We start from the raw sequence: 13,581 nt of genomic DNA on the forward strand, positions 1-13,581 counted from the left end.
ATACTTAGGGGCAACGCCCGGTCAGCATTCTCTTTGTTTCTTGAATGAACTCGCCTGACGTCAATCTTGTCACCTCTCGTCACCTCTTGGGCACAAGGGTTGAATACCCCCGCGGCGCGTGTTAAAACACTAGTCTACATTTGAAATGGTACTTCAATAACATGGCTTTACAATGTATGCTTAACCTAAGTTCTTAAAATGTACGTACCTAAATAGACTATACACTTGACGAGATCACGATGAGTCATTCGTCAAAAACCACATGCATTTCAATAAAATTTTAGATTCACACAATCAGGCCGTGAATTTTTAAATGTACAGTTATTTCCAAGAAACTAGAATTTGTTATGAATAGATCTTATTGCGTTTTATAATAATTACTATTATAGAACATTATATACTTTAGAAAAACACTTTCTGAGAGAGTATATCATAACCAATAGAAAAAATCTTTTTTGAAAAAAGTATGCCACCCAGCCGGGAATCGAACCCTGTAACTCCACAGGTAAACACCCCAATCGTCGCATTTATCCAATATGCTAAGGTGTGACATACTAATAGCGGCAAATTTTAGCTATTGGTCATTTTAATACCTACTCATCGGCGCTTTTATTAATTAATATAATTAATATTTTAGATTTTTATTTTTTTGTACATTTATTGCATTTAAATATCTAAAAAAGTAGTACAAATTCTATTTATTATTATAAAACTGTCCCCGGGGTGCAACGGGTTAAAACTGAAATTCGAGACCCCGACCACACACTCTGGCTCTGATGCGTCCCCGGGGTGCAATGGGTTAAAACTTAAATTCGGGACTCCGACCACGCACTCCGGCTCTGATGCCACTACATACAATTATTGTCCGTGAGTGAAGCATTCCGATCTATGCGTAACACGTCGCCCGCGCCAACCTGGCGGTTATTAGTTTTTCTAATCTAACTTTGCCATTTGACATCCGATCAAGCTGAAATAAACGCCAATATTTTTTAAATGTACACATTCTAACGACATTTTCAATAAAAAATGGGGGTTGCAGCATTAACTTCGGCGTTTCAAGACCTTGTACGCGGCGACTTTTTTTCCGCAAAAACCGTAAAACTGTCCCCGGGTTGCAACGGGTTAAATCTGAAATTTGAGACTCCGACCACGCACTCCGGCTCGTCAGCCTCCGTCTACTGTCTGGATTTTTACAAAGAAAAACGAAAATTATAGTATAGATAATACGTACCTACCTAACGTTTGTTGGACTTCCGTGTTTATGGAATTATTATAATGGTTTATTAACATTTTTCTTAGAGCATAAACATCGTAAAAAGGACACCCGTTGTTTATGCACTAAAGTGAATTGGACTTCAGTGATTTTTTAATTAGCTACGAGGGTGGGTCAATAATTCCTTAGAAAAAAGCATTAAAACAGTTTTTATTTTTGTATTTTTTTTTTATTTCTCAACATAATCTCCTTGGAGCTCAATACACTTGGTTAGACGTTTCTCAATTTTTTTTAAACCGTCAGAAAAATAAGTTTTCGGAAGGTCCTCAAAATAAGCATTTGTCCGATCGATGACTTCTTCATTTGAAAAAAAACGTTGTCCACTTAGCCATTTTTTTAAGTTTGGGAAAAGGAAAAAGTCACTGGGGGCTAAATCTGGCGAATACGGTGGGTGGTCGACCAATTCGAACTTCAATTCTTCAATTTTAGCCATTGATCGTAAACATGTGTGAACACGGGCATTGTCCTGATGAAAGAGGATTTTTTTTCTGTTTAAATGAGGCCGTTTTTCTTCAATTTTGTTTTTTAGCTGGTCCAATAAAGATGCATAATAATCCCCTGTTATTGTTTTTCCTTTTTCCAAATAGTCAACGAAAATAATTTCACGTGCATCCCAAAATACAGTAGCCATAGCCTTACCAGCTGATTTTACGGTTTTCGCCTTCTTTGGACATGGTTTGCCTTCTCAATCCACTGCTTTGACTGTTCTTTCGTCTCGGGAGTATAGTGGTGTATCCATGTTTCATCTACAGTCACAAAGCGACGAAAAAATTCATCCGGATTGCGTTGCATGAGCGACAACAGGGCTTTAGAGGCCACCACCCTATTGCGTTTATTGTCGACTGTGAGCAAACGCGGCACCCATCTTGCAGAAATATTTTTCATGCCCAATTTGTCATGTAAAATAGAAATGACGCTACCTTTTGAGATCCCTGTAACCTCAATTATCTCACTCAACTTTAATCTTCGGTCACTTAACACCATATCGTGGATTTTATTGATCATTTCTGGTGTAGTCACCTCTACAGGACGTCCTGAGCGTGGTTCATCCTTTGTTGATGTACGACCACGTTTAAATTCATTTAACCAGTTATAAATAGTTGCAAGTGAAGGAGCAGATATGCCGTGAACTAAATCCAACTCATTTTTTATTTCCTTTGCTGTTAACCCTTTTATATTAAAATGTTTAATAACAGCTCTAAACTCAATTTTCTCCATTTTCCATTTTTCCATTTTCCACAAGCAATTTTTTTTTTTAAATGTACGAGAAACACACAACAACCTGACCAATCTGATTGAAACTTCGCAGCATACTGAATCGGTAGTGCCGCTGCATGAAAACAAACCGCTTACAGTACTAGTCGCGCCACCTGTCGGCTTTTCTAAGGACTTATTGACCCACCCTCGTATATCGGTTAATTCACTACTTGTGGACTTCAGTGTTTCATTCATTTGTGTAATGAAATAAAAGAAAATTTTCTGCATATTCAACTCAGAAACGGTAAAAACTGGACTTCCGTGGTTCATTCTCTAGTGCAGTGCTCCGCAACCTTTTTACACCCACGGCACACCGAAGGTCTTTCCAGAATTCCGCGGCACACCACACGTAAAACAATTTATACACCAAAACATGGACCCCACATCCTGAAGGGGGACCCCAGACCAATATCTTTGGCGGGCCCCCCTACCTGTCGCTAAGGTTAAAGACAGCGTGATACTCTAAAATAGCGTTTTTCAAATAGTGTCAGAGGTAAAATTAATGGTATTGATTTTATGTCTAGCGATTTTTCGTATGGTTATATTATATTAATATAATTATGGTTAGTTGTCGGGTTAGGAATAATTATTAGTCGAGTATTGACACAATAGTAATAAACTGTATTCTATAATGAGATGATTTAAAATATTGATACTAACGTAGCAAAATAGCGCCGCAGGCGACTTTTTTTGACTCGAAAGTTCGAGTTTATTTTTGAATTCTTCTAATTTATCAGAGCACGTCAATATATTTTCATTCTGACCTTGCATTGTTTTATTTAGTTCACGCAGGTGCTAAAATATATTACCAGCTATGTACGCAAATTTGGCTATTGCACCGCGGCACACCTAGCATCGTCTCACGGCACACCGGTTGCGGAGCACTGCTCTAGTGTACAGATATATTCTTAAATCTTGTGAATTATTCGTTTGAATAAAAGAAATAGTTAATTATAAATTACTATTATACATTGACCATTTCAAACACAAAACATGTTCGACTTGTACCAGAACCAAAACATTCATATTATAATACAAATACATACAGCTATAACAGTTGTGAAAAATAGACCCCTAAAAACAGTAGTCTTTTATACGTTTTGTATTTAACCCTGATTCTTCATAGAAATTTTATTACAGGTATTATTGAGGGTAATATTTTTTTAGGGACAGGTGGAGGGAGCTGTTGGAGGAGGCCAGGACCCACACCAAGTTGTCGCGCCCCTGATGATGATGATGGATATTTTTCTAGCAATTATGTATACTACTATTTGCGACTTCTTAGAACCAAAGAAACCTATGTCTATTTTCTCTACAAATTGAATTATCTTTTATCTGTTGAATCTTTTGATCTTCCTTGTCATTTGTAATATGCTATTTTATATCCAGTGCCATACGTAACTCATAATTGCTTATAATTGAGATGGGTTTGTTTGGTCCTAAGGGGTCTATTCTAGACTCACCATAAGACTTTATAAACGTGGTTTGTTTGTTACATTATTTTATTTTATTTTACCGGCATTTTTTTAATTTTCAGCAGGCACAGATGGCAAGGTGATCTCGAGGAAGCTAATAAAAATCGCTCCTCGACCGCCAAACCAGATGCCGTCGACGGAACAGAATCCGCTGTCCATCGCCAAAGAGCCACCGCCGACACTAGTCCAAACAAATCTGCAAAAAATGGAATCCCTACCAGTCGCCGCAACCAAGACCTCGAGTGACCCCATAGTGAATGTGATGAATAATAACAGTACATTGAGTTGTAAGCTAACCACAGACTGAATTAGAGAGGGATTATTGTGTTGTAAAAATAGTTGTCACAAATATTTCGAATACACCCTGTAGATGATAACTAGCGGCGTTCCAGGATACGTTATGTCAGATCAGATTGAGACTCTTCCAATACACCTGCTGCATGTGGTCCGAGGAAGATTAACAGTTAACTCTTCACTTTTGATGTAATAAGAGGCGCGTGGTCTGCACTTTTAAAGTCATACCTTCTTACTGCCAATAATTTCTGCAAGTATCTGATATCGGTGTTCACCAATAGCGAAGGGTGGAGGTAGGCTGTGGAGATCTGACATAAATGGTGCACACTAAACTTTGTCAATTTGCCAACAAACAATTGTAGACGTTAAGTTAGTTTTTAAAATTCAATTAAACCCTGCCTAAATTTTTTTTTTTTAATTTTTTTAGGTCAACCAACAGAATTTTTTAGGTCAGAAAACACGATTTGAAATCACCTCAAAGAAATTAATAATTATATAAGCACTAGAAAAAATCTTTTTGAAAAAAATATGACACCCAGCGGGATTCGAACCCGCGCCCATGTGCCCTGACCACTAAGCTATGTGTGTCATATCTAATTGTGACAAGGTTAACTAGTGTTTTACAATTCTCACTTTTTTCGGCTTTTGTATTTTTAAATCAAAGTATTAATAATTATTACCTTAATTGTCAGGATCACTCCAAATTCTAGTTATAACGTACATGCACTTGCTAATAGCTTAATAAACTATTTTTTTGTAGAATGAATTTCAAAAAGATTTTTTCTAGTCGTTATATATTTTTCTGAGGTGTTTTCAAATTATATTATACAAACCATAAACCATAATAACAAATATAAAGGTAAAACTATGCCATTAAATCATACACAGTTCGATAGTTTATAGATAGAAGAATATTTTTATCTATTACAGTTTTGTTTAGGCAGGGTTTAAACTGAGAACATCTGCAATTTGTATTCTCAGTTCAATGAAAACAAATAAGTATGACTAGCAAAGTTTAGTGTGCACTATTTATGGTGGATCTCCACAACCTACCTCCACTGGTGTTCGCTTTATGGTTGTTCTGTGCTTTTGTTAGTATCTGATATTCAGAATGCGTGCGTTGAATAGGGGAACTTTGTCATATTGGAATTATATCGACACAGCAAAAAGGGTGTTTATGATTATTTACAACTTTGTATGACCTATCTACCTAACAAACTTATCTACAGAATGATAGTTACAACTTTATCAAAGAATAATTATTCTTGCTGACACACTTTTGCAATACTGAAGACGATTTTCTAAATAATATAGCCAAACGACCGCATTAAAAATAATTCAATTATGTATTTCAAGATGTACATTGTTTAGTAAAAATTTATCTAGGTAAGAAACCGTTAAATACACAAATTAGTTTTAACGTATTGGTGACTTTTTTTCATAATTGAATGTGAAAAAAAACATATCAAAGGCCAAAAGTTATCCATCCAGCCCTACTCTAACACTTTATATAACGCATTTTGGCCATAACGTGTCTAACACTCTTTTGGTTTAGCACCCTCGGTACATAAAACTCAGTTCTGAAGTTTCACATTTCAAAAATTTTTTGAATACCATACCATATTGTTTGCTTGGAGTTTTTTTTTTATATCACTTTTGTAATCACGACTTGTCGAAAAGAGTTATCTAATGTTTACAGTGCCATATAATTTTAATCATAATTTAATAATATGACTAATAGCGTCTGTACACGTGCATGAATTTACTGGCACCAATAGTGTGCAAATGAAACTATCACGATAACAACTGTTTACTCGCAAAAGTGCTGACTGTTTCGCCAACCTTATTCTTCAAGCGTAAGCGAGACATGTCATTGTCATTGTATAGTGTTTATTTGATAGATTGTGAAAATTGGTAAACGTCAAAACGCTCTGCACGGTTAAGTTCGTATTTTTTCCGGCGCCACTATTGTTATACTAGGTGGGAGCCGATATCGCACAAATTCTATTGCATGAAAATTCAGAAGCCACTGAATTTTTTTGACCCATGCATGCAATCTTGTAACTTACTTATAATACGTGTTTACACGTGCATTTTCTTGGTATGGCTGCGATAATATGTACTGTCAGACAACGAACAACGGGCTATTAGTTTAACTTTCAAGTGAAAATAGTACAGTAATTTTCAGGAAAAATTTTGGCATACTCAACTTAACAATATGTACCTAAATGATGGACATAGTGCGGTGTAATTCTAATATGACAGACTTGGTTTTGACTTAGTACAGCTCTATTAGTTGCAGACATTCCGATTCAAATTAAATGTTGCTCTATTATAAAAATTTTACCTGTAATACGAGGGTGGGTCAATAATTCCTTAGAAAAAAGCATTAAAACAGTTTTTATTTTTGTATTTTTTTTTTATTTCTCAACATAATCTCCTTGGAGCTCAATACACTTGGTAAGACGTTTCTCAATTTTTTTTAAACCGTCAGAAAAATAAGTTTTCGGAAGGTCCTCAAAATAAGCATTTGTCCGATCGATGACTTCTTCATTTGAAAAAAAACGTTGTCCACTTAGCCATTTTTTTAAGTTTGGGAAAAGGAAAAAGTCACTGGCGGCTAAATCTGGCGAATACGGTGGGTGGTCGACCAATTCGAACTTCAATTCTTCAATTTTAGCCATTGATCGTAAACATGTGTGAACACGGGCATTGTCCTGATGAAAGAGGATTTTTTTCCTGTTTAAATGAGACCGTTTTTCTTCAATTTTGTTTTTTAGCTGGTCCAATAAAGATGCATAATAATCCCCTGTTATTGTTTTTCCTTTTTCCAAATAGTCAACGAAAATAATTTCACGTGCATCCCAAAATACAGTAGCCATAACCTTACCAGCTGATTTTACGGTTTTTGCCTTCTTTGGACATGGTTTGCCTTCGCAATCCACTGCTTTGACTGTTCTTTCGTCTCGGGAGTATAGTAGTGTATCCATGTTTCATCTACAGTCACAAAGCGACGAAAAAATTCATCCGGATTGCGTTGCATGAGCGACAACAGGGCTTTAGAGGCCACCACCCTATTGCGTTTATTGTCGACTGTGAGCAAACGCGGCACCCATCTTGCAGAAATATTTTTCATGCCCAATTTGTCATGTAAAATAGAAATGACGCTATCTTTTGAGATCCCTGTAACCTCAATTATCTCACTCAACTTTAATCTTCGGTCACTTAACACCATATCGTGGATTTTATTGATCATTTCTGGTGTAGTCACCTCTACAGGACATCCTGAGCGTGGTTCATCCTTTGTTGATGTACGACCACGTTTAAATTCATTTAACCAGTTATAAATAGTTGCAAGTGAAGGAGCAGATATGCCGTGAACTAAATCCAACTCATTTTTTATTTCCTTTGCTGTTAACTCTTTTATATTAAAATGTTTAATAACAGCTCTAAAATCAATTTTCTCCATTTTCCATTTTTCCATTTTCCACAAGCAAATTTTTTTTTTAAATGTACGAGAAACACACAACAACCCGACCAATCTGATTGAAACTTCGCAGCATACTGAATCGGTAGTGCCGCTGCATGAAAACAAACCGCTTACAGTACTAGTTGCGCCACCTGTCGGCTTTTCTAAGGACTTATTGACCCACCCTCGTACTATAATATAAAATGTCCCTTATTGATTTTGTTTATTACTAATGCATGTACATATTTTTAATTACACTGTCGAATTATTGTGGCCGATTTTTCGATAGTGTTTATTCTGAATCCATTTGGATGCCTGTAAAAATCTGTGTTATGGCTTCAATTACATGAGTAGATTTACCAACTCTCACTGAGCGTTTCATAATTGAAAAAAATCTATTATTGCCCTACCCAACTCGACAACTGGAGCTCTTAATTGCTTCAAAGGTTACAAGATCCTGCCTCCTGCCAATGTTGTCATGTTGCTGTTTGCTTTCGTAATAATTGTCACCGGTAATACAATATATAAACATAATATCACGGAGAGTTGAAGCCTTCAAGATGAGGCTGTATAGACGTATTCTCAAATTTCTTTATGGCGCGTTCCCACATCGCGAGCCTAATACTACAAGGTTCTAAGTGTTCGTCCTTGAAAAAACAAACCCAACAATGAAGTAGTATTATAAGCTGCCTTATTGTTACTTTTGTTTCTCCAAGGACAAACATTTAGAACCTTGTAGTTCTCCACTCGCGACATGTCTATCTTTGTCATTGACAGTCTAAACTAAATTGGTACATAGAATGCGAATAGGCTATATATTGTATAGATATTGGTGTACTAAAATTCTCTCTCGCGTTTCCCTATTCCTCCCCATCACCTTGAAAGCATTTGACATTGCTATTTAAGGTCTAGTGGTGTGAGTCAGTGAGTCTACTCATGTAATTAGAGCATACAGTGATCGACAGTGACTGACGCCAGCGTCAATAGACTAGTGACATAACGACTTGTTTAGAAGTGTTAAGGGTGATAATACATACCTTCGCCTTATGATTGGTTCGTCGAAAGCGACATAATGTGAAATGTTCAGGAGACGAAAAACGAAGTTCATTACTCTATATTTCAGTGCTTGCAGATTTGCCAAATTCATGTCGTTATCAACATTTAATCTTTTGCATGTTTTGGTTTTCAAATGAAGAAGCGTTGCAACTCTCGCAGAGATACGTATAGGCAAATGGTATTAAAACTTGAAAGGCAAGCATGGCAACATTTGCATATAACTGATATGTAAGTAGTACACCAGAATTGATTCAGAAGATTTTCATGAAATAAGTTACGTGCCGAGGAATCGTTGCAGTCACAAGAATTTATCTTGTACTTCATCAGGAATGCTGTGTTATTATGAATAAGAGAAATGCTTTTCCAACCCTAACTCAAAATGTCAATATTGTTGTACCTTGTCGTACTAGGGGTGCGATTTTGTGCAAAATCAATATTTTTTTATGTTCACTGTTTCAGACGACGACCCCACAGAAAACCCTTGCAAAACGCAGCATGGAATGATTGTTTTGTACCGTGGTTTCTTCGACATTTAAAAAAAAATATCTGCTTGTAATATGTTTTTTAATGATTTTGATGTGTTTATAAATAAAAGGAATTGAACTGCATTAAAAACTTAATTCTTTCTGTGCCGCAATTAGTTAATTGGTGTAATTAACGTACAAATAAGGCGCATAAGCGCGCTTGCGGCAGTTAAACGGTTTCACCAAAAATGGAGCTTTGACAAACCAATCCTAAGGCGACGATACATATTAGTGTTCCGAAATCTCACCACGAAATCTTACATATTATTATGTTATCTTATACAACATACGTTGTTTTAATAGTAAAAGTTGGCCAAACTTTGTAAAAATTCTCCACAATAATGTAATTTTATTGTATCTATAATGTTATGTAGTAACTATTTTTAAAATAGCATGTACTTCGAAAACATTATTTCATTGTTTATATACTTATATTCTAATTTTTATGTCATACATTTCTACGCATATATTTTTTTTGTTATACTATTGACTTATTTTTACAAAACAACTCTTTATTGTTATTTTTGTAGTGTTCAGTGAATGGCTGACGAATGTCCTCTTATCCCATTATAAATTCTCCACGTCATCCTCGTACGGTGGACGGAGGCAGGTTGAGTTTCAATACCCTCAGTTATTATCCGTTGATAATTTGACCATCTTCATTATGCTATGGAATTTTATTCATTGCTACATCTGAGAGATATCATTGTATATATCACAACACTTTGAGGATATCCTCGGGCAAATAAATTGACTGATTGAGCTGAAATAAGCAGTACAGTAGAACTTCGATATAACGGACCAATGGGGGTGAGGTGTTTGATTGCAATTTACAATTTAAACTTATTGAATGGAGTAATAAATGCATCCATTCATTTCGAGTAAACAAATTAAACTGCTGTGCAGCTGTGTGAATTAGCAGCCAGTGTTGCAAACGTCAATGCTACGAGGAGGACGGCATTATGACTCAAATTCAAGTGCGAGAGGTTATCATCCGCAGAACATCGTTTACAAGTGGTGACACTTGGATTTACACGTCATGTCATTTACAGGATGTTTTTAACAATTTTCACATTTGACCGGATATTTTGTCCGTTATATCGAGGTTCTATTGTGATCTGATAGTTATTATATTGACCACTACACAAATGGAATTTGGTGTTTGATTGCAATTTACAATTTAAACTTATTGAATGGAGTAATAAATGCGATCTATTGTGATCTGATAGTTATTATATTGACCACTACACAAATGGAATTTGGTGTTTGATTGCAATTTACAATTTAAACTTATTGAATGGAGTAATAAATGTATCCATTCATTTCGAGTAAACAAATTAAACTGCTGTGCAGCTGTGTGAATTAGCAGCCAGTGTTGCAAACGTCAATGCTACGAGGAGGACGGCATTATGACTCAAATTCAAGTGCGAGAGGTTATCATCCGCAGAACATCGTTTACAAGTGGTGACACTTGGATTTACACGTCATGTCATTTACAGGATGTTTTTAACAATTTTCACATTTGACCGGATATTTTGTCCGTTATATCGAGGTTCTATTGTGATCTGATAGTTATTATATTGACCACTACACAAATGGAATTTGTGATCCAAAAATATTCACGAATTACCACAGAAAAATTCCATAGTGACGGTCGATATATCAATCACTGTTAACTGTAGCTCTTCAATTTGACAGATAATATTGTTCAGTATTATCAGCCGCATGGTTAAAATTTGAAAAGTATATTTTACAAGAAATATGGGTTGACCCATTTATCAAAAATACAGTCAAAGTTTATATAATTAATATTTAATTGTGTTTGGTTTACAATAATTTCTATTTGTCTAATTTTTTGTAATACATTATATTTTTGTATTAAAAATTCCTATTTAGTGTTAAGTTTCCAAATTTCAAATAGGTAGTTTGTAAGCATATTTGAAAGCATTAAAAATACGTTCATAATTAAAATGTTGTTTTTTTATTATTTTTCTTTACACAGATTATTGAAATAATAAGTAAGTATAATTGCAGGGCTGAGGATCCAAGGCGCACTAACAAGCAACAATAGACGGGTCGTGTAAAGTTTTCACAAAACCGCTATTTACGCGTGGTAAAAGATTGACACACAGAACTTCTTTACATTATAAGCATTCTTAACGATGGCTCTCAGTAAATTCGAGTTTTAGTGCAATTGAGCCCCTCTGCAGAAAAGTAGCGTTATCCTGAAATCTTCGCTTTGAGATATACTATAGCAATGATTACTCTACGTCAAAAATCATGTGAATGTACTGCGCCACCCTAATACATAATATAGTGTCACCTGTCGTCAAGGTTGATTAGTTTTTGGCAAACTATTTTTATTCAACGAATAATTCACAAGGTTTCAGAATGTAACATTTATATTAGAAAAATTGGTTTTATACGTTTATCCTGGATACAGTGGCAAACACATTTTGAGAGTAGCCGATATACTGGATTATCTGTTAGTTTGGATTAGTTTAGGTTATCCTAACAAATAATACAGTATATTGGCTATTTTCAAAATGTGTTTGCCGCTGTATCCAAGATAACCGACTTGTACCGAAAAATTAACTAGTAGTCATGCAAGTGAAGCACCAGGGAACTTAGAAACAATGGGAACTGAAATACCTAACGGGTGTGGAGAAACAGGTATTCGATCTCGAGTGCGGAAGAATACAGGATAAACTTAAACACGTGTCAATAATATGTCATATGTCGAATACTGACAACTGCTCTCGGTTTATGCATGACGCCCATTTGTGTATTGAAGGTTGTAACATACACTATTGCACGTCTAATGCATCGTTCATTTTCATAGGACACTCACACATTCAAAACCCTGCGTCAAAATGTACTGTATTGGGATATAGACTATTGGAACTCTATTTATTAATCTGTTCTGTGTGAATTGCTTTACAAATTTCGCTGGCATAGAACAGGTTTAAATAGTTTAAAACGTTTTTTTTATTTAACAAATAATTCACAAGATTTGAGAATATAACGTTCTTTATTGAACATAAAAAAATTTGAAAACACCTTGTAGAAAAAAATAAAGCGCTTCAGTTGCAAGGTTAAATAGAGTCTGTCTTCTATAAGCTGGCGTGCCGGTTTCCCCCCCGTTTCACCATCCATCTCGTTTCCTCCCATTGAAAACTTGAACAGTTGAACGCAATGGCGCAGTGCTTTCCGTGTGACGTGTACACCAGTTTATAGATCACAGACTCTAGTTAATTAGGTGGGACGCAGGTGACTCAATAATTGGTAAACCACATTAGTCAGAATCAGATGGATACAGGTTCCAGTTCTGCCTGTTGTATTTTTTTCAAGATTATTTTGCTAGGTACAGTACTCTCTCAGTAATCCGCCACCCCAAAAACCAGACAAGTGTCCACTTAGTGAAAGCGGCGGATTATAGTGCATCCATACAAAATATGATAAAAATTAAAACAGGTATTTCGTAAAAATAGTTTTTTTGAGAAATTTGTACTAGCAAAATACGGTTTTATTTATAATCAAAATCAAGTATTTACTAAATTATACATCAGTTCAGTGAGGCAGATATTCTTGAATGGCTTAGGATTCCTGGCTTTCCCTATAACCAAAAGCTTCATTTTGTGTGTCCCGGTTGCATTGGAGCACGGCATAATTATTGTGATGCGGTGCTTGGGCACTTTCCTCCCTGGTACATTACTTTGTTCGCGATGAACGTACGTTTTACGAAGGAGAAGTTTTCAAAATAAACCCGTCTCATCTGCGTTGTACACGGCAGACTACTGAATTTGACAATCGAATACCGGCCAATTATAGAGCTTGATTTTGTGCTTCAACTAGTAAAAATAACAGCGGATTATAGTAGTTGTTGGATTACTGAAAGTGTACTGTATTTTCCAGTGACGAAGGGTGAAAGTAGGCTGTTAAGGTCTGCCATAAATAGAGCACACTTATCTTTTACAGTCATACTGTCACCTTCGAAAGGAGGGGGGGGGTGGCGTAGGAGTCGCTGGACCCCCCGGGGATGATTTGAGGTTATGGCGATATCGTCTGCTGGCTTCTTCTTTCGAAGACATGCTTATTGATTGACAACGCGGAATTACAGGCGAAGACAAGGCGCTTTATTTAATATAATACAGTTACAGTACAACTGAATGACAATCAACCTTTTTGGAGAGCAGGTCAACTCTAGGTAAGAATAAAAATATTACCTACAAA

At 35.9% G+C, this 13,581-nt stretch overlaps 1 protein-coding gene across 6 annotated transcripts in view; it reads left to right on the plus strand.

The window, feature by feature from the left end:
• LOC147069025 (MYND-type zinc finger-containing chromatin reader Zmynd8-like) overlaps window positions 1-5,752 on the plus strand; it is a 44,950-nt gene extending 39,198 nt beyond the window's left edge. For all 6 annotated transcript variants that reach the window (XM_085951683.1, XM_085951685.1, XM_085951682.1 and 3 more), the window contains one exon: window positions 4,068-5,752. In XM_085951683.1, coding sequence (XP_085807809.1) covers window positions 4,068-4,312 — 245 coding nt within the window. In that variant the 3' untranslated portion in view covers window positions 4,313-5,752. The remainder of the gene's footprint in view (window positions 1-4,067) is intronic.
• The last annotated feature ends 7,829 nt before the right edge of the window (window positions 5,753-13,581 follow it).

The sequence above is a fragment of the Rhyacophila brunnea genome, unplaced genomic scaffold, assembly GCF_057557595.1.
Source record: "Rhyacophila brunnea isolate RB1 unplaced genomic scaffold, BYU_Rbru_1.0 scaffold_24, whole genome shotgun sequence".
Taxonomy (NCBI): domain Eukaryota; kingdom Metazoa; phylum Arthropoda; class Insecta; order Trichoptera; family Rhyacophilidae; genus Rhyacophila; species Rhyacophila brunnea.